This window comes from Ranitomeya imitator, chromosome 6, assembly GCF_032444005.1.
Source record: "Ranitomeya imitator isolate aRanImi1 chromosome 6, aRanImi1.pri, whole genome shotgun sequence".
Classification (NCBI taxonomy): Eukaryota; Metazoa; Chordata; class Amphibia; order Anura; family Dendrobatidae; genus Ranitomeya; species Ranitomeya imitator.
Genome location: NC_091287.1, coordinates 453,809,902 through 453,832,521, shown reverse-complemented (window position 1 = coordinate 453,832,521; position 22,620 = coordinate 453,809,902). Strand labels below are relative to the sequence as shown.

Genomic DNA, 22,620 nt, shown 5'->3' with positions numbered 1-22,620 from the left:
GAAAACATTATTAAAGGAGCAGAACTCCTAGCCTGCTAAAGCATATGCACTATATGCTAGGGCTGACAAAAATTAGAAGGAGGCACTCTAATACAGCCTGGAATATATGAAGGGGAAGGCCTCAGAAAACCTTTTTTTCCCATGTGGTGTGTTTGATATTGTAAGACACATCCTGTTTAATTTATGAAGGAAGGACTCTGAAACTCATAAAGCCTATGCAGACAATGCAAGAACTGCCAAAAATTAGAAGGAAGGGGGACTTCAATACACCCTGTATTAGACATAAAGGAAGGTCTCATAGGTATTCTGTTAAAATTGTTAGGTAGTGGGACTCCTAGACTCAAAGCCTAAGAACTAAATGCAAGGACTGCCAAAAATTTGAAGGAGGGACTCCAATACACCCTGGAAGACATGTAAAGACTGGTCTCAGAAAACATGTTTTCCCCATTATTAAAGGAGTTGAAATCCTAGACTGCTAAAGCATATGCACAATGTGCTAGGTTAGATGGAGGTGCTTCAATACACCCTGGAAAATATGCAGAGGAGGGACTCAGAAAACATTTTTTACCCATTGTTAAATGAGTGGGACTCCTAGACTGGTAAAGCATATGCACTATGTGCTAGGGTTGCCAAAAATTAGAAGGAGGCACTCCAATACACCCTGGAATACATGCAGAGTAGAGCCTCAGAATTTTTTTTCTCCATTATTAAAGGAGTGGGACTCCGAGACTGGTAAAGCGTACGCACAATGTGCTAGGGATGCCAAAAATTAGAAGAAGGCACTGCGATACACCCTGGAAGAGAAATAGAGGAGGGCATCAGAAAACCTTTTTTTAACATTTGAAAGGAGTGGGACTCCTAGACTGGTAAAGTGTATGCACTATGTGCAGGAATGCCAAAAATTAGAAGGAGGTACTGCGATACACTCTGGAAGGAGTGGACACCCAATAGTTGTACAGCACAGAGGAATCACGGACATTCTGGTATGGTAGGCCAGGTACTTCTTCACCATCTTCCAAAACTTTTCCCTTATTGTCAGAGTACTCTAAAAATCAGGGCATGGACAATAGGAAGTGCTAATGAAACTGTCCCAGACCTTTCATAGTGTTCCCCTGCCTTGGCTGGAACTGGTGTGTGCTTCCCTCCTCTCTATTCATTAATTGTCCAAAGAACTATGACCTCTGCAACCAGTGTTCTCAGATGGGAATTTTTTGATCTATTCTTCAACTAAGGCCTTCTGGTATTGCACCATTTTAGTATCCCTCTCCACTGCAGGAAGAAGAGATGGAAAGTTCTCCTTGTAGAGTGGGTCGAGAAAGGTGAACAACCAGTAATCGGTGGTGACCAAAGTGCGTATAACACGAGGGTCATGTGAAAGGCAGCAGGACATAATGTCAGCCATGTAAGCCAAACTCCCAATAAGCATGCCTTTCTTGTCCACACCAGGAGGATGACTCGCCATCAGGCCATCCACACTGAACAGACAAGAAGATGGTGTTGGTAGTACCCTCTGTAGCGCAGGTAACAATCTCCTGTTCCTTCTCCCCAGCCTCTTTATTATCACCCAATCTGCACTGAGAAGATGAGATATGGCAGGGATGGGTATTCTCACCCTGTTTATTTTCTTCATCCATCGTCACTGGGTCCGCATGCAAAGCTTCCTCTTAAATTGTGAGCAATGAGCATTTCAGTAGAAGCAGAAGTGGGATAGTTAAATTGATTATGTTGTCCTCGATGCTCACCATCTTGATTGATTCCTCAAAGGTTTGGAGATCTACATAGATGTCAGGCATCTCATTAGTTGTTATGTGTGGAGGCTGAGCGGAATGCCGATGGGCATGTTGTAGCTGGTATCCAACTATTGCCCTATGCTGCTCACAAAGCTCACAAGGCCTTGCCAATATATATATATATATATATATAATGTTGAATTCTAGCACATGGGTAGGTTTCAAACCAGTTGGTGAGGTGGCAGTTGCAAGCACTGCAGCACTGCTAGACCAAAGGCAGTGACTTGTGAAACTGGGCACACGTGGAGAAGGAGGTGGAAACCCTGATGGAACTTGGCCCGCAAATCTAGGCGTCAGTTGCATGTGTGCAGTTCCAGGGTCCTGCCTCCAGCAAGTTCCCTTAGTGTGCCGTCAGAGAAATGTAGCTTCCTTGGCCAAAAGCACTTGTCCATGTGTCGATGGTTAAGTGGACCTTCCCAGTAACTGCATTGGTCAGGGCGTGGGTTATGTTACGGGACATATGCTGGTGTAAGGCGGGGATGGCTTTCCGGGAGAAATAGTGTTGGCTGGGGACCACGTATCAAGAGACTGCCACCACCATAAGGTTGCAGCCTCAGTGTCCACAAGCCTAAATGACAACATTTCCAGGGCAAGCAGTCTGGACATGTGGCTGTTTAGTGTTTGGGCATGTGGATGTGTGGCTACGTATTTCTGCTTGTGTTCCTAGGCCTGGGGTAGGGACAGCTGAACGCTGTGCTGGGACAAGGAAGAGAATGTAGTTGCTGATGATGGTTGCATATGTGCAGCAACAGATGCAGGGAGGAAGGCATCCTTTCCTTTCGTCCTGGACAGGGGATCGGTAAGTATGTAGCACAGGAGAAGAGGCAGTAGTTTCACCTGTAGACACGGATTGTGAACCCAGGTGTTTGGCCCAGCTAGTCGGGTGCTTGGATGAAATGTGCCTGAGCATGCCAGTGGTGGTTAGGCTGGTAGTGGTATGACCCTTGCAACTTTCCATTTTATTGTCTTCCGCACCTTCTGTAAAATAGCACCAGACTGAGGAACACTTAACCCTTGGCCTTGGTGTGGGTGCTCTGGAAAAAGTTGACTGCCTTATTCTTCTGTCAGCCCCACTGCCTCTTCCTGCTTGTTGCGGTGTTGCGGATCCCCCCTCTCTGCACTGCTGTGCTCGCTCTGCATGCTACCTTTCCAGGTTGGGTCAGTGACTTCATCATCCACCACTTCATCTTGCACTATGTCACTATGACCATCCTCCTGACTTGTAGTCTTAACATGACTTGTTGGCAACTGTGTCTCATCATCATCCACCTCCCCCGTCCGCTTCTTTTGACCATGGTTGTTTAAATTTTTTAGGCATCACAGCACACAATCTCCTCATGTCACTTTTGAAATGAGCTGGTTAGAGGCCAGAAGAATCCATAAATGAAAAGATTAAGAGCTCATCGGAGTGTCCAAGTATGAGGTTACTTGTTTCCAGGGACTCAACATGGTGGGAGGAAGAAGAATCAGGGTGAGGATTATGTGGTCCAGACTCTTAGCTAGTGAGACTGAGCTGTGTGGAAGAGAGGGTGGTTCTGGAAAACAGACTGGAAGCATTAACCTGCTTGCACTGTTCTGGCTTCAACAATGGTTTCCCACCCTCCTTGAAAAGTAGGACAGGAAGCTAGGTCTCGTAGATGAGCGTGTTTGTTGTGCTTTCACAGCAGGCACAGTTTCACCTGAACCACGACCACGGCCTCTGCGTGCACCATCAGCAGCACATCCACTCCTCTGTCCCTTACTGCACGAATTGCACATTTTAAATTATCTATATGGCTAAGAGGAGTATTATTAGAGAATAGAATCTACTTAAATTGTCTCTGAAAGGACTCTTGCTTGTACGTGGCAGCACCAAGGAGTGTAGCGCAATCAACCCTGAGTAGATGCCTGTAGTATGCTATCCCTACAACACCAGCTAGCCCTAAATTAATTTTAGATAAGAGTGGTATTAGAGAATAGAATCTATTTAAATTGTCACTGAAGGGAGTTTTGCTCGTACGGGGCAGCTCCAAGGACGGTAATGCAATCAAGGCTACTCTAAGTGCCTCTAATACACTATTCCTACTCCATCAGCTAATCCTACCCAAATTACAGCTAAGAGCAGTATTATTGCACCAGCAGGTAATGGAATGCTAAATAACACACTGCCCCTTCTGCAGCAGCAACTCTCCCTACACTGTTTCCAGGTACAATGCGCCCCAGATGGAGTCACAGTGTCTCATATAGACCCTAAGACGCTTTGTGGCCGTCAATCACAGTAATGCCAGTAGCCAACATGGTTACGCCATTACCGTGATTGGCAGGCAATCCCCGCATGTTTAGTGGCTGAAAATCAGGTGCCAAACATGTTGTACAGAGCGTCATGAGCACCTCGATGCTCGATCGAGTACCGGAAAGTGCCGAGCATGCTTGCCCATCACTAAATACTACTTGTACTATACATTTCAGTATGTAATATCTCCAGATCGCACAAAAGAAAAATCTGCATGTATTTTCTGTAGGAGAATTTCACATTGTAGTGAGGCATAAAAACAGGCCATGCATTGAAGTATCGTTATCAGAAGGAAGGTAATGTTTGGGTTTTCAGATGACTCTCCCGTCAGTCCGCTTACCTTAAGCACATACAACGGTCTCCCCTCATAGGATTTTCCCAAGGAAAACATGTGAACAAGGTTAGAATGAGTTCGATTCATGTGATGCATCCATTTTACAATCTGCAAGCAAAGAGATTTCATAATATTTCAGAGTAATCATGAATATATTACTGCACATTTTACATGTAGAATGGACCTTTTATAAAATATATGAACACACCGAATATTCATAACTGAAAGCTCTAAAAAGTACAGTCCAGTAGTCACATTAAAGAGTTCCTGTCATTTCAAATAACTTTTTAAAATAAGCTGTCACATGTGCACATGAGGAATAACACTACTTCTTTTGCTATGTCTTATTTTCAGTTGTCTCTGAGTTAGTGTGGGATATTAGCTGCTGTGATGTGTCCCATTCACACAGAGATGTGAAAGATTCCCACTCTTCTATCTCTATGCAACACATGTTCGGAAGCAGCAGCAGCATGGAAAAGTCATACACTATTATGGGGTGAGATTAAACACTTACTAGAAAGCAGTAGGGGAATTATTACATAAATTATACAAGTACAGTGTGAATGCAAAAGTACAATAAGGAATTTGTAAGTTCCCCCCAGGTTTGCGAAGGATTCCTCTGGTGTCTACAGTTTCCTCCCACACTCCAAAGATATACTGATAGGGAATTTAGATTGTAAGCCCCATTGGGGATGATGATGATGTCTGTAAAATGCTGTGGAATTAATTGCACTATATACAGTGGGGGCAAACAAAGTATTTAGGCTAAGTTCACACTTGCGTTTGGCTGGTGTTCGTATGGAGGCGCCCTTCCTCCCTTAAGCTCCGCCTATGCTCTGCCTACTTCCGCATGCATCCTGCATATCTATCTTTACCATTGGGTACGCAGGGACATGCATTGTATGCAGATGTATCCGCCTGTGGCATTTTGACATGCCAGCCGACCGCATGATCTCACCCAATGGGGTCAAAATGATCACAAGAACGGTGAGATAAAATCCCAGAATCACACAGGGGGGACCTAATGAATGACCTGCATAAAGCTGTGACCACCGTAACAAAGGTTACCATCAGTAACATACTACGTCACCAGGGACTCAGATCCTGCAGTGCTAGACATGTCCCCTGTTATGATCTGGTGGCCTTGGAGCAGCATGAGACGTACTCTGGAGAAGGTGGCCCCTGTACTGACCGCAAACCCTGAACCTAGCAGTGCAGCTAGAAGTAGCCGTGGGGGGTACCTTACACTCCCTAGACCCCTCGACACAGTCTAAGAAACTAACTACCCCTAAAGACAGAAACAGAAAACCTATCTTGCCTCAGACAAAATCCCCAAAGTACAGACAGCCCCCCACAAATATTGACTGTGAGAGGAGAGGGAAAAAACACACGAAGACATGAAATCAGGATTTAGCATAGGAGGCCATACTAGCTAAATAGAAAGAATAGAACAGAGTACTATGCGGTCAGTATTAAAACGCTAGAAAATATCCACCACAGAAAATACAAAACACCACATCTGACTAAAGACATGGAGGGTATATCTGCATCTCCAGATACACAGCAAGGCTGCAAAAAATACTTCACAGACAAAGCTGGACAAGACAAAACATGAAAATGCACAGAACTATAAGGTCCACAGCAGGTGGACAGCAAAAACAAAGCCAGGACTTATCTTTGAAGAAAAGCACAGCGAACAGGAGAGACCAGAAGGGATGTGAATCCTCCAAAAACAATGTACAACTGGCAGGGACTAAAGAGTCCTGCAAAGCTATATACCCCAGTCAGTTTTGCAATTAGTAGATACACCTGTCCAATCCTGCAGTCCAGGCACAACTGCATTACTCTCTACAACCACCGGAGGGAGCCCAAAAGCTGAATTCACAACAGTACCCCCCCCCTTGAGGAGGGGTCACCGAACCCTCACCAGAGCCCCCAGGCCGATCAGGATGAGCCCGATGAAAGGTACGAACCAAATCAGCGGCATGGACATCAGAGGCAGAAACCCAAGAATTATCCTCCTGGCCATAACCCTTCCATTTGACAAGGTACTGAAGCTTCCGCCTCGAAAAACGTGAATCCAAAATCTTCTCAACAATATATTCCAACTCCCCATCGACCAACACAGGGGCCGGAGGATCAACAGAGGGAACAACGGGCTACACATATTTCCGCAACAAAGATCTATGGAAGACATTATGAATAGCAAAAGAGGCCGGAAGCGCCAGGCGAAAGGACACCGGATTAATAATCTCAGAAATCCTATAAGGACCAATAAATCGAGGCTTAAACTTAGGGGAAGAAACCTTCATAGGAACATGACGGGAGGATAACCAAACCAGATCCCCAACCCGAATCCGGGAACCAACACACCGACGACGGTTAGCAAAACGTTGAGCCTCCTCCTGAGACAGCACCAAATTGTCCACCACATGAGCCCAAATCTGCTGCAACCTGTTGACCACAGAATCCACACCAGGAAGGTCAGAAGGCTCAACCTGCCCAGAAGAAAAACGAGGATGAAAACCAAAATTACAAAAAAAGGCGAAACCAAAGTAGCCGAACTAGCCCGATTATTAAGGGCAAACTCGGCCAATGGCAAAAAAGCCACCCAATCATCCTGATCAGCAGACACAAAGCATCTCAAATAGGTCTCCAAGGTCTGATTAGTTCGCTCAGTCTGGCCATTTGTCTGAGGATGAAATGCAGAAGAAAAAGACAAATCAATGCCCAGCTTGGCACAAAAGGCCCGCCAAAACCTAGAAAAAAACTGGGAACCTCTGTCGGACACAATATTCTCCGGAATACCATGCAAACGTACCACATGCTGAAAAAACAACGGAACCAAATCAGAAGAAGAAGGCAATTTAGGCAAAGGCACCAAATGAACCATCTTAGAAAATCGGTCACAGACAACCCAGATAACCGACATCCTTTGGGAAACAGGAAGATCGGAAATAAAATCATTAGAAATATGTGTCCAGGGCCTCTCAGGGACCGGTAATGGCAAAAGCAACCCGCTAGCGCGGGAACAGCAAGGCTTAGCCCGCGCACAAATCCCACAGGACTGCACAAAAGAACGCACATCCCGCGACAAAGAAGGCCACCAAAAGGACCTACCAACCAAATCTCTGGTACCAAAAATCCCAGGATGGCCAGCTAACACAGAACAATGAACCTCATAAATCACTTTACTAGTCCATCTATCAGGAACAAACAAGTTTCCCCACTGGACAGCGGTCAGGTTTATCAGCCTGAAATTCCTGAAGAATCCGTTGTAAATCAGGGGAAATGGCAGAAAGGACAAACCCCTTCCTTCAGAATGCCGACCGGCTCAAGAACCCCAGGGGAATCAGAAAAAAAACTCCTAGAGAGGGCATCCGCCTTAACATTCTTAGTACCAGGAATGTACGAGACCACAAAATCAAAACGGGAGAAAAACAGGGACCATCGAGCCTGTCTAGGATTCAGCCGTTTGGCAGACCCGAGGTAAATCAGATTCTTATGATCGGTCAGGACCACAATACGGTGCTTGGCCCCCTCAAGCCAATGTCGCCACTCCTCAAATGCCCACTTCATAGCCAACAACTCCCGATTGCCGACATCATAATTGCGTTCCGCAGGCGAAAACTTCCAAGAAAAGAAGGCACACGGTTTCATCAAGGACCCATCAGAATTCCTCTGAGACAAAACGGCCCCTGCCCCAATCTCAGACGCGTCAACCTCAACCTGAAATGGAAGAGAAACATCCGGCTGACGCAACACAGGGGCAGAAGTAAATCGGCGTTTAAGCTCCTGAAAGGCAAAAACAGCCGCTGAGGACCAATTCGTCACATCAGCGCCTTTCTTTGTCAAATCGGTCAGAGGTTTAACCACACTGGAGAAGTTGGCAATGAAACGATGATAAAAATTAGCAAAGCCCAAGAATTTCTGAAGGCTCTTCACAGATGTGGGCTGAATCCAATCATGAATGGCCTGAACCTTAACCGGATCCATTTCTATAGATGAGGGAGAAAAAATGAAGCCCAAAAAAGAAACCTTCTGCACTCCAAAGAGGCACTTCGACCCCTTCACAAATAAAGCATTACTACGGAGGATCTGAAATACCATCCTGACCTATTTCACATGAGACTCCCAATCATCGGAAAAAAACAAAATATCATCAAAATATACAACCATGAATTTATCAAGATAACTTCGAAAGATATCATGCATGAAGGATTGGAACACAGATGGGGCATTAGAGAGTCCGAATGGCATCACAAGGTATTCAAAATGGCCTCCGGGCGTATTAAATGCAGTTTTCCATTCGTCACCCTGCTTAATACGAATAAGATTATATGCCCCTCGAAGGTCTATCTTGGTAAACCAGCTAGCCCCCTTAATCCTAGCAAACAAATCAGTAAGCAAAGGCAAAGGGTATTGAAATTTGACCGTGATCTTATTCAAGAGGCGATAATCAACACCGGGTCTCAAGGAGCCATCCTTCTTGGCAACAAAAAAAAAACCTGCTCCCAATGGTGAAGAAGATGGCCGAATATGCCCCTTCTCCAAAGACTCCTTAATATAGCTCCGCATAGCGGCATGTTCTGGCACAGACAGGTTGAAAAGTCGGCCCTTAGGGAACTTACAACCTGGAATCAAGTCAATAGCACAATCACAGTCCCTATGCGGTGGAAGGGAACTGGATTTGGGCTCATCGAATACATCCTGGAAATCTGACAAAAACTCAGGAATTTCAGAAGAGGGGGAAGAGGAAATTGACATCAAAGGAACGTGACCATGAACCCCCTGACAACCCCAACTAGTCACAGACATAGATCTCCAATCTAACACCGGATTATGTTCCTGTAACCATGGGAAACCCAGCACAATATCATCATGCAAATTATGCAACACCAGAAAACGACAATCTTCCTGATGGGCTGGCGCCATGCGCATGATCAGCTGTGTCCAAAACTGAGGTTTATTTTTAGCCAACGGTGTAGCATCAATGCCCCTTAAAGGAATAGGGTTCTGCAAAGGCTGCAAGGGGAAACCACAACGTCTGGCAAATTTTAAATCCATTAAGTTCAGAGCGCGCCTGAATCCACAAATGCCATGACAGAAATTGATGATAATGAGCAGATCAAGGTCACAGATAACAGAAATTTAGGTTGTACAGTACTGATGGTAACAGAACTAGCGATTCTCTTTGTACGCTTAGGGCAATCAGAAATAACATGAGCAGAATCGCCGCAGTAAAAACACAACCTATTCTGGCGCCTGAATCTTAGACGTTCAGCTCTAGACAAAATCCTATCACACTGCATAGGCTCCGGGCTCCGCTCGGAGGACAACGCCACAGTGTGCACAACTCTGCGCTCGCGCAAGCGCCGATCAATCTGAATGGCCAGAGACATAGAATCACTCAGACCAGCAGGCGTGGGGAACCCCACCATAACATCTTTAACGGATTCAGAAAGACCCTTTCTGAAAATTGCCGCCAAGGCATCCTCATTCCATTTAGTCAGTACAGACCATTTTCTAAATTTCTGGCAATATGATTCTGCCGCTTCTTGACCTTGACACAGGGCCAACAAGATCTTCTCGGCATGATCCACAGAATTAGGCTCATCATACAATAACCCCAATGCTTGAAAGAAAGAATCAACATTAAGCAAAGCAGGATTGCCAGTTTCCAGGGAAAATGCCCAATCCTGTGGGTCACCACGCAGCAGGGATATGATAATTTTAACCTGCTGAATAGGATCACCAGAAGATCGGGGTTTCAATGCAAAAAACAGTTTACAGTTATTTTTGAAACTCAAAAATTTGGATCTGTCACCAAAGAATAAATCAGGAGTGGGAATCCTAGGTTCTAAGGCAGGAGTCTGAACAATATAATAATAATTTTTATTTATATAGCGCCAACATATTCCGCAGCGCTTTACAAATTATAGAGGGGACTTGTACAGACAATAGACATTACAGCATAACAGAAATATAGTTCAAAACAGATACCAGGAGGAATGAGGGCCCTGCTCGCAAGCTTACAGACTATGAGGAAAAGGGGAGACAAGAGAGGTGGATGGTAACAATTGCTTTAGTTATTCGGACCGGCCATAGTGTAAGGCTCGGGTGTTCATGTAAAGCTGCATGAACCAGTTAACTGCCTAAGTATGTAGCAGTACAGACACAGAGGGCTATTAACTGCATAAAGTGAATTAGAACATGATGCGATGAACCTGTTTTTTTTTTTATATAAATAGGCCACACAGGGATCGTTAGGTTAATGCATTGAGGCGGTAGGCCACTCTGAACAAATGAGTTTTTAGGGTACGCTTAAAACTGTGGGAATTGGGGATTAATCGTATTAACCTAGGTAGTGCATTCCAAAAAATCGGCGCAGCACGTGTAAAGTCTTGGAGACGGGAGTGGGAGGTTCTGATTATTGAGGATGCTAACCTGAGGTCATTAGCAGAGCGGAGGGCACGGGAAGGGTGGTAGACTGAGACCAGAGAGGAGATGTAGGGTGGTGCAGAGCCATGGAGTGCTTTGTGGATGAGGGTAGTAGTTTTGTACTGGATTCTGGAGTGGATGGGTAGCCAGTGTAATGACTGGCACAAGGTAGAGGCATCGGTGTAACGGTTGGTGAGGAATATGATCCTGGCAGCAGCATTCAGGACAGATTGGGGTGGGGAAAGTTTGGTAAATATAACTCCGAAAGATATGGGAAATATATAATCTGAAATACATAATCTGAAATATATAATCTGAAATACCCTGTACCCTAGCAGCAAGCTGATCCACACGAGAAACTAACTACTGAACGCTCATGTTATTACTAGGTTCCGCAGCCACCCAGAGATTAAGAGGGAGGAACAGGCTAAGGAAAAAAAATGGCTCAAAACCTTCCCTCCCTTCTTCTGAGATGCAATTAACTCATTGTTGGCCAGTTGTACTGTTATGATCTGGTGGCTTTGGAGCAGCATGAGTACTCTGGAGAAAGTAGCCCCTGTACTGACCGCAAACCCTGAACCTAGCAGCGCAACTAGAGGTAGCCGTGGGGAGTACCTAACACTCCCTAGACCCCTCCACACAGCCTAAGAAACTAACTACCCCTAAAGACAGAAACAGGAAACCTATCTTGCCTCAGACAAAATCCCCAAAGTACAGACAGCCCCCCACAAATATTGACTGTGAGAGGAGAGGGAAAAAACACACGCAGACATGAAATCAGGATTTAGCATAGGAGGCCATACTAGCTAAATAGAAAGAATAGAACAGAGTACTATGCGGTCAGTATTAAAACGCTAGAAAATATCCACCACAGAAAATACAAAACACCACATTTGACTAAAGACATGGAGGGTATATCTGCATTTCCAGAGACACAGCAAGGCTGCAAAAAATACTTCACAGACAAAGCTGGACAAGACAAAACATGAAAATGCACAGAACTATAAGGTCCACAGCAGGTGGACAGCAAAAACAAAGCCAGGACTTATCTTTGAAGAAAAGCACAGTGAACAGGAGAGACCAGAAGGGATGTGAATCCTCCAAAAACAATGTACAACTGGCAGGGACTAAAGAGTCCTGCAAAGCTATATACCCCAGTCAGTTTTGCAATTAGTAGATACACCTCCCCAGTCCAGGCACAACTGCATTACCCTCTACAACCACCGGAGGGAGCCCAAAAGCTGAATTCACAACAGTCCCCCTGCTTAAGCAAGTATATGTCCAGGCCCATCTGAAGTTTGCTAGAGAGCATTTGGATTATCCAGAAGAGCACTGGGAGAATGTCATATGGTCTGATGAAACCAAAGTAAAACTGTTTGGCAGTAACAAAATTCGTCATGTTTGGAGGAGACAGAATGCTGAGTTACATCCAAAGAACACCACACTGTCTGTGAAGCATGGAGGGGGCAACATCATTCTTTGGGGAGGCTTCTCTGCAAAGGGACGAGGATGACTGGTCCGTTTACATGAAAAAATGAATGGGGCCATGTATCGTGAGATTTTGAGTGCAAACCTCCTTCCACCAGCAAGGGTGTATCACCTAGGGTCTGATTGTTACAGTGGTATTGCATTCCTCACGGGGGAGGAATGGGGGGGCGGGGGGAGATGTCACGCTTGGAAGCAAGGGAAGATCTCTTCTATCAGGAAAACACAAACATGCAACATGATCGCACTCCAGGCCAGAAGGGGGAGCTCTGAACCCAGTTTTCCAGGGAACTGCCCTTGAGATATATTCTGGCTGGAGGGGAAGTCTGTGAGCAGTCTGTCAGGAGGACAGAGAAGAGAGCAGTCAGACAGTGAGTGTTGGAAGGACTGAAGGGGCTGTGCAGCCAGAGTTGCTGCAGCTCCTGGGAAAAGAGAATTAAGAAAGAAGAACAGTTTGTAGAGATCTTGCAGGAGAGCACAGCACAGGAGAGTGACATCTGGGAAGGATAGCTGTGACTGGGCTACCTCACTGGCAGAGCGCAGATGCCAGAAGACCGAGGTTGTGTCGGACTCTAAGAGGTACAGCAGAAACCGGCAGGACAGCTCGAATTACAAATCACCTGTCTGCCTTGATACCCAGGAGACACAGTGGCACATAGAGCCCAGGTCATGATAGAGACCCTGTAAAAAGACTCAAGCCACCTGTCATACGGGTTTGTGTCCCACCTTTATGGAGGACAGAGAGGAACTGTGAGGACCTTGCTAGAAGCCATAGGCTGTAAGGGACTACAATACCACCGCTCTATGAGGAAAGCTTTCATCTCCACCTGGTTGAGGGGACTCTGAACTTGCTTCCAAGCCGGCTTGAACCTTGCCTATACCTGTCATCTGGTGCCCTGGAGTGTGGATACCTGAAGTCTCCAGTAAACCAGGTAAAGAGACTGCAAACCTGTGTTCTCGTTCTTTACTGCATCATTCACCATATTTATCTGTACACCGGGAGCCCTGGGGACCTACTTCACCTGTGGGAAGTTATACCATCTGGCTGCCATAACATCACCCCAGAGGACCCCTTTAAGCAGCGTCGGTCCCCACTGACCGAATACCACAGGTGGCGTCACAAACACAAACTATTCAAAACCCCTTTAAAGACCTTTCCCCTTTATTTGGGCACCCAGGGCCACGGACCGGGTCACAGCCAATGTGACATCCCCTTTAATTGCGACCGGACCCGGTACCGTGTACCCCACGGCCCTGGCGGGCGACTCAAGGGCATTGAAGATGGAACATGGATGGGTCTTTCAGCATGATAATGATCCCAAGCACACCGCCAAGGCAGCGAAGGAGTGGCTTCGTCAGAAGCATATGAAGGTCCTGGAGTGGCCTAGTCAGTCACCAGATCTTAACCCCATAGAAAACCTTTGTAAGGAGTTGAAAGTCCATGTTGCCCAGCGAAAGGCTCAAAACATCACCGCTCTAGAGGAGATCTGCATGGAGGAATGGGCCAACATACCACCAACAGTGTGTGCCAACCTTGTAAAGACTTACAGAAAAAGTTTGACCTCTGTCATTGCCAACAAAGGATATATAACAAAATATTGAGATTAAGTTTTTGACCAAATACTTATTTTCCACCATATTTTGCAAAATAAATCTTGCCAAATCAGACAAGGTGATTTTCTGGATTTATTTTCTCATTATGACTCTCATAGTTGTGGTCTACCTATAATGTCAATTACAGGCCTCTCTCATCTTTTTAAGTGGGAGAACTTGCACAATTGGTGGCTGACTAAATACTTTTTTTCCCCACTGTAAGTGAATAAAATAAATAAATCAAAATATGCTAGTGGACCTCACTGTTTCAATGATAATTTGCCTCAAGTTGATTCACCAATGTTGACCTTCACGATCACAAGATCTAACACTATGAAACTTTTTTCTGTTGGGATATATCAAGGACCCCGTGTACTTGTCCCCTCTTCAACCAAAGGATCTGAATGACCTGAGACAACACATCACTGAAACATTGGAGGTCACATCTGAGGATAAGCTGATACTCGTCTGGACAGAACTGGACTACAACATAGACATCTGCAGTGTCACCAATGAAATCACACAGAAGATTTGTAGTGTATGGATATATAGATAATGTGTCTTTTCTTGGTAATATATTTGTGTTACATTCTCTTGGTTATGAATACCGAGGCCATCATTTTGAACTTAATCCCATATGACGTACTATCCCGTCGACGTGACCTGGGACTAAATTCACAGTGACGGGATAGTACGTCATATGCAATCGGCCGCGCTCACGGGGGAGCGCGGCCGATCGCAGCCGGGTGTCAGCTGACTATCGCAGCTGACATCCGTCACTATGTGCCAGGAGCGGTCACGGACCGCCCCTGGCACATTAACCCCTGGAACACTGCGATCAAACATGATCGCAGCGTTCCGGGGGCATTGGAAACATCACGCAGTGAGGGGGCTCCCTGTGGGCTTCCCTGAGACCCTCGGTACAATGCTATGTGCTCACCTTGTACCGAGCATCTCCTCCCTGCAGGCCCTGGATCCTAAATGTCCGCGGGGCTACTTCCGGGTCCTGCAGGGAGGTGGCTTACAAGCTCCTGCTCAGAGCAGGCGCCTGTAAGCCTGGAGCAGTGCACGTCAGATCGCTGATCTGACATAATGCTCTGCAAAGTATCAGATCAGCGATCTGTCACTATATAGTGATGTCCCCGCCTGGGACAATGTGATAATGTAAAAAAAAATATTTAGATGTGTAAAAAAAAAAAGATAATAATAATTCCTAAATAAAGAAAAAAAATATATTGTTCCCATAAATACATTTCTTTATCAAAATAAAAAAAAACAATAAAAGTACACATATTTAGTATTGTCGTGTCCGTAACGACCCGACCTATAAAACTGTCCCACTAGTTAACCCCTTCAGTGAACACTGTAAAAAAAAAAAAAGCGGGGCAAAAAAAGAAGCTATATTATCATACCGCCGAACAAAAAGTGAAATAACACGCGATGAAAAAGACCGATATAAATAACCATGGTACCGTTGAAAACGTAATCTTCTCCCGCAAAAAATGAGCTGCCATACAGCATCATCAGCGAAAAAAAAAAAAAAAGTTATAGTCCTCAGAATAAAGCGATGCAAAAATAATTATTTTTTCTATAAAATAGTTTTTATCGTATAAAAGCGCCAAAACATAAAAAATATATAAATGAGGTATTGCTGTAATTGTACTGACCCGAAGAATAAAACTGATTTATCAATTTTAGCAAACATGGAAAGGTATAAACGCCCCCCAGAAAAGAAATTCATGAATAGCTGGTTTTTGGTCATTCTGCTTCGCAAAAATCGGAATAAAAAGTGATCAAAAAATGTCACATGCCCAAAAGTATTACCAATATAAACGTCAACTCGTCCCGCAAAAAACACGACCTCACATGACTCTGTGGACCAAAATATGGAAAAATTATAGCTCTCAAAATGTGGAGACGCAAAAACTATTTTTTGCAATAAAAAGCGTCTTTTAGTGTGTGACAGCTGCCAATCATAAAAATCCGCTAAAAAACCCGCTATAAAAGTAAATCAAACCCCCCTTCGTTAGGGAAAAGTAATAAAATTAATTTTTTTTAATTTATTTCCATTTTCCCATTAGGGCTAGGGCTAGGGTTAGGGTTAGGGCTAGGGTTAGGGTTAGGGATAGGGTTAGGGCTACAGTTAGGGTTGGGGCTAAAGTTAGGGTTAGGGCTGGGGCTAAAGTTAGGGTTAGGGCTAAAGTTAGGGTTAGGGCTACAGTTAGGGTTAGGGCTACAGTTAGGGTTAGGGCTACAGTTAGGGTTGGGGCTAAAGTTAGGGTAAGGGTTTGGATTACATTTACAGTTGGGATTAGGGTTAGGAGTGTGTCAGGGTTAGGGGTGTGGTTAGGGTTATGGTTGGGATTAGGGTTAGGGATGTGTTGGAGTTAGGGGTGTTGTTAGGGTTGGGATTAGGGGTGTGTTGGGGTTAGGGGTGTGGTTGGGGTTAGGGGTGTGGTTGGGGTTAGGGGTGTGGTTGGGATTAGGGTTTCAGTTACAATTGGGGGTTTCCACTGTTTAGGCACATCAGGGCTGTCCAAACGTGACATGGCATCCAATCTCAATTCCAGCCAATTTTGCATTGAAAAAGTAAAACAGTGCTCCTTCCTTTCCGAGCTCTCCCGTGCGCCCAAACAGGGGTTTACCCCAACATATGGGGTATCAGCGTACTCAGGATAAATTGGACAACAACTTTTGGGGTCCAATTTCTCTTATTATCCTTGGGAAAATAAAAATTTGGGGGGCTAAAAGAACATTTTTGTGGGAAAAAAATTATTTTGTAATTTTCACAGCTCTGCGTTATAAACTGTAGTAAAACACTTGCGGGTTCAAAGTTCTCACAACATATCTAGATAAGTTCCTTGGGGGTTCTAGTTTCCAATATGGTGTCACTTGTGGGGGTTTCTACTGTTTAGGTACATCAGGGGCTCAGCAAATGCAACGTGACACCTGCAGACCAATCCATCTAAGTCTGCATTCCAAATGGCACTCCTTCCCTTTTGAGCTCTGCCATGCGCCCAAATGGTGGTTTCCCCCACATATGGGGCATCGGCAAACTCAGGACAAATTGTACAACAACTTTTGGGGTCCAATTTCTCCTGTTACCCTTGGAAAAATACAAAACTAAGGGCTAAAAAATATTTTTTGTGGAAAACAAAAGATTTTTTATTTTCACAGCCCTGCGTTATAAACAGTAGTGAAACACTTGGGGGTTCAAAGTTCTCACAACACATCTAGATAAGTTCCTTGGGGGGGGGTCTAGTTTCCAATATGGGGTCACTTGTGGGGAGTTTCTACTGTTTAGGCACATAAGGGGCTCTGCAAATGCAACATGACGCCTGCAGACCAATCCATCTAAGTCTGCATTCCAAATGGCGCTCTTTCTCTTCCGAGCTCTGCCATGCGCCCAAACAGTGGTTTACCCCCACATATGGGGTATCAGCGTACTCAGGACAAATAGCATAACAACTATTGGGGTACAATTTCTTCTCTTACCCTTTGGAATATAAAAAATTGGGGGCGAAAAAATAATTTTTGTTAAAAAATATGATTTTTTATTTTTACGACTCTGCATTTTAAACTTCTGTGAAGCACTTGGTTGGTCAAAGTGCTCACCACACATCTAGATTAGTTCCTTAGGGGGTCTACTTTCCAACATGGTGTCACTTGTGGGGGGTTTCAATGTTTAGGCACATCAGGGGCTCTCCAAATACAACATGGCGTCCCATCTCAATTCCAGTCAATTTTGCAATGAAAAGTCAAATGGCGCTCCTTCCCTTCCGAGCTCTGCCATGCGCCCAAACAGTGGTTTACTGCCACATATGGGGTATCGGCGTACTCAGGACAAATTGTACAACATAATACTAAAATGATGCCGCGCTCGAGGATTGGCATAATCAAGGTATATGACACAGAAATGTCGATAAAAATCACAAACAGATATATGGTGAGCCACCTAATTCACACTGTGTACAAACGCCCTGTTGCGTTATACTTAATGTACAAGGAACTCCCCAAAAGTCAATATGTAACAGCAGGGGAAGTGTGGCTGAATTGTGATTATAGCACACGCTGGCCCTAGAAATAACCTGGCAAGTGCACGCAGCTGTCAGCTTACCTGTGGATGTAAGGCGCTATCCAGCATGCGATGTGGCTGTGTAGATGCCGAGTGCAGATTCCCTTGCTTGTGGCAGTCACTAGGAGTTCCGGTGCTGTGTGTATCAGGTATTCGAGCGCTTGTGTAGAGCCCAAAAAAATGGCAGCTACCTGTGACGTCACACTAAGGCTAGGTCCACATTGCGTTAGGGCAGTCCGTTTAGCGCATAGCGCTACGGACTGCGCTAACGCAATGTCCCAAAAGGGATCGCGTTTGCCGATCCTGCTAGCGCAGATGCCTCAAAAGACGGCACATCGCTAGCGCACGCCCAATGTGGGTGTGCGCTAGCGATGCATTCGCCATTACAAGCAATGCGTTATGCCGCGGTGTAACGTAGTCCGTTTAACGGGTTCACATAACGCAATGTGAACCTAGCCTAAGGAAGGAGCGCCATGGCACTCAAAAAGGATGGGGAGGACCAATCAACGCTGTTATGTAGGCAATCCAGTGACACAGTGTGCCAGCAATCAGAGCACATACAGTGATCTGACAATAACCCAAAAACAATAGAACGAGCTCTGAGACGTGGAATCTCTGTAGACCGCAATACCTGAACCTATCCTAAACACAACTAAAGGCAGCTGTGGATTGCGCCTGACACTACCTATGCAACTCAGCACAGCCTGAGGAGCTGACTAGCCTGAAGATAGAAAAACAAGCCTGACTTGCCTCAGAGAAATACCTCCAAGGAAAAGGCAGCCCCCCACATATAATGACTGTTAGCAAGATGAAAAGACAAACGTAGGGATGAAATAGATTCAGCAAAGTGAGGCCCGATATTCTAGATAGAGCGAGGATAGCAAAGAGAACTTTGCAGTCTACAAAAAACCCTAAAGCAAAAAACCACGCAAAGGGGGCAAAAAGACCCACCGTGCCGAACTAACGGCACGGCGGTACACCCTTTGCGTCTCAGAGCTTCCAGCAAAACGAATAGACAAGCTGGACAGAAAAAGTAGCAACAAAAGCAAAGAAGCACTTATCTAAGCAGAGCAGCAGGCCACAGGAAAGATCCAGAAGCTCAGATCCAACACTGGAACATTGACAAGGAGCAAGGAAGACAGAATCAGGCGGAGTTAAATAACAAAGCAGCCAACAAGCTCACCAGAACACCTGAGGGAGGAAGCTCAGAAGCTGCAGTACCATTTGTGACCACAGGAGTGAATTCAGCCACAGAATTCACAACAGTACCCCCCCCTTGAGGAGGGGTCACCGAACCCTCACCAGAGCCCCCAGGCCGACCAGGATGAGCCACATGAAAGGCACGAACAAGATCTGGAGCATGGACATCAGAGGCAAAAACCCAGGAATTATCTTCCTGAGCATAACCCTTCCATTTAACCAGATACTGGAGTTTCCGTCTAGAAACACGAGAATCCAAAATTTTCTCCACAATATACTCCAATTCCCCCTCCACCAAAACCGGGGCAGGAGGCTCAACAGATGGAACCATAGGTGCCACGAATCTCCGCAACAACGACCTATGGAATACATTATGTATGGAAAAGGAGTCTGGGAGGGTCAGACGAAAAGACACAGGATTGAGAATCTCAGAAATCCTATACGGACCAATAAAATGAGGTTTAAATTTAGGAGAGGAAACCTTCATAGGAATATGACGAGAAGATAACCAAACCAGATCCCCAACACGAAGTCGGGGACCCACACGGCGTCTGCGATTAGCGAAAAGTTGAGCCTTCTCCTGGGACAAGGTCAAATTGTCCACTACCTGAGTCCAGATCTGCTGCAACCTGTCCACCACAGAATCCACACCAGGACAGTCCAAAGACTCAACCTGTCCTGAAGAGAAACGAGGATGGAACCCAGAATTGCAGAAAAATGGAGAGACCAAGGTAGCCGAGCTGGCCCGATTATTAAGGGCGAACTCAGCCAACGGCAAAAAGGACACCCAATCATCCTGGTCTGCAGAAACAAAACATCTCAGATATGTTTCCAAGGTCTGATTGGTTCGTTCGGTCTGGCCATTAGTCTGAGGATGGAAAGCCGAGGAAAAAGATAGGTCAATGCCCATCCTACCACAAAAGGCTCGCCAAAACCTTGAAACAAACTGGGAACCTCTGTCAGAAACAATATTCTCAGGAATGCCATGCAAACGAACCACATGCTGGAAGAACAAAGGCACCAAATCAGAGGAGGAAGGCAATTTAACCAAGGGCACCAGATGGACCATTTTAGAAAAGCGATCACAGACCACCCAAATGACTGACATCTTTTGAGAAACGGGAAGGTCAGAAATGAAATCCATCGAAATATGTGTCCAAGGCCTCTTTGGGACCGGCAAGGGCAAAAGCAACCCACTGGCACGTGAACAGCAGGGCTTAGCCCTAGCACAAATCCCACAGGACTGCACAAAAGTACGTACATCCCGTGACAGAGATGGCCACCAGAAGGATCTAGCCACTAACTCTCTGGTACCAAAGATTCCAGGATGACCAGCCAACACCGAACAATGAAGTTCAGAGATAACTTTACTAGTCCACCTATCAGGGACGAACAGTTTCTCCGCCGGACAACGATCAGGTTTATTCGCCTGAAATATTTGCAACACTCGCCGCAAATCAGGGGAGATGGCAGACACAATGACTCCTTCCTTGAGGATACTCGCCGGCTCAGATGAACCCGGAGAGTCGGGCATAAAACTCCTAGACAGAGCATCCGCCTTCACATTTTTAGAGCCCGGAAGGTACGAAATCACAAAATCGAAGCGGGCAAAAAATAACGACCAACGGGCCTGTCTAGGATTCAAGCGCTTGGCAGACTCGAGATAAGTAAGGTTCTTATGATCAGTCAATACCACCACGCGATGCTTAGCTCCTTCAAGCCAATGACGCCATTCCTCGAACGCCCACTTCATGGCCAGCAACTCTCGGTTGCCCACATCATAATTACGCTCAGCAGCCGAAAACTTCCTGGAAAAGAAAGCACATGGTTTCAACACTGAGCAACCAGAACCTCTCTGTGACAAAACCGCCCCTGCTCCAATCTCAGAAGCATCAACCTCGACCTGGAACGGAAGAGAAACATCTGGTTGACACAACACAGGGGCAGAACAAAAACGATGCTTCAACTCCTGAAAAGCTTCCACAGCAGCAGAAGACCAATTAACCAAATCAGCACCCTTCTTGGTCAAATCGGTCAATGGTTTGGCAATGCTAGAAAAATTACAGATGAAGCGACGATAAAAATTAGCAAAGCCCAGGAATTTTTGCAGACTTTTCAGAGATGTCGGCTGAGTCCAATCCTGGATGGCTTGGACCTTAACCGGATCCATCTCGATAGTAGAAGGGGAAAAGATGAACCCCAAAAATGAAACTTTCTGCACACCGAAGAGACACTTTGATCCCTTCACAAACAAAGAATTAGCACGCAGGACCTGGAAAACCATTCTGACCTGCTTCACATGAGAGTCCCAATCATCTGAGAAGATCAAAATGTCATCCAAGTAAACAATCAGGAATTTATCCAGATACTCACGGAAGATGTCATGCATAAAAGACTGAAAGACAGATGGAGCATTGGCAAGTCCGAACGGCATCACTAGATACTCAAAATGACCCTCGGGCGTATTAAATGCAGTTTTCCATTCATCTCCTTGCCTGATTCTCACCAGATTATACGCACCACGAAGATCTATCTTAGTGAACCAACTAGCCCCCTTAATCCGAGCAAACAAGTCAGATAACAATGGCAAGGGATACTGAAATTTAACAATGATCTTATTAAGAAGGCGGTAATCAATACACGGTCTCAGCGAACCATCCTTCTTGGCTACAAAAAAGAACCCTGCTCCCAGTGGTGATGACGATGGGCGAATATGTCCCTTCTCCAGGGATTCCTTCACATAACTGCGCATAGCGGCGTGTTCAGGCACGGATAAATTAAATAATCGACCTTTAGGGAATTTACTACCAGGAATCAAATTGATAGCACAATCACAATCCCTATGCGGAGGTAGGGCATCGGACTTGGGCTCTTCAAATACATCCTGATAATCAGACAAGAACTCTGGGACCTCAGAAGGAGTGGATGACGAAATAGACAAAAATGGAACATCACCATGTACCCCCTGACAACCCCAGCTGGATACCGACATAGAGTTCCAATCCAATACTGGATTATGGGTTTGCAGCCATGGCAACCCCAACACGACCACATCATGCAGATTATGTAGCACCAGAAAGCGAATAACTTCCTGATGTGCAGGAGCCATGCACATAGTCAGCTGGGTCCAGCACTGAGGTTTATTCTTGGCCAAAGGTGTAGCATCAATTCCTCTCAACGGAATAGGACACCGCAAAGGCTCCAAGAAAAACCCACAACGTTTAGCATAATCCAAATCCATCAGATTCAGGGCAGCGCCTGAATCCACAAACGCCATGACAGAATACGATGACAAAGAGCATATCAAGGTAATGGACAGAAGGAATTTGGATTGTACAGTACCAATGACGGCAGACCTATCGAACCGCTTAGTGCGCTTAGGACAATCAGAAATAGCATGAGTGGAATCACCACAGTAGAAACACAGACC

The 22,620-nt window shown here is 45.5% G+C and overlaps 1 protein-coding gene across 1 annotated transcript in view; it reads right to left on the bottom strand.

Annotated features, from left to right (window-relative positions):
- Positions 1-22,620, bottom strand: part of CPA6 (carboxypeptidase A6) — a 304,313-nt gene that overhangs the window by 47,607 nt on the left and 234,086 nt on the right. Inside the window, exon 5 of the mRNA XM_069731467.1 lies at positions 4,403-4,504. Within this exon, the coding sequence (XP_069587568.1) occupies positions 4,403-4,504 (102 nt within the window). The remainder of the gene's footprint in view (positions 1-4,402; positions 4,505-22,620) is intronic.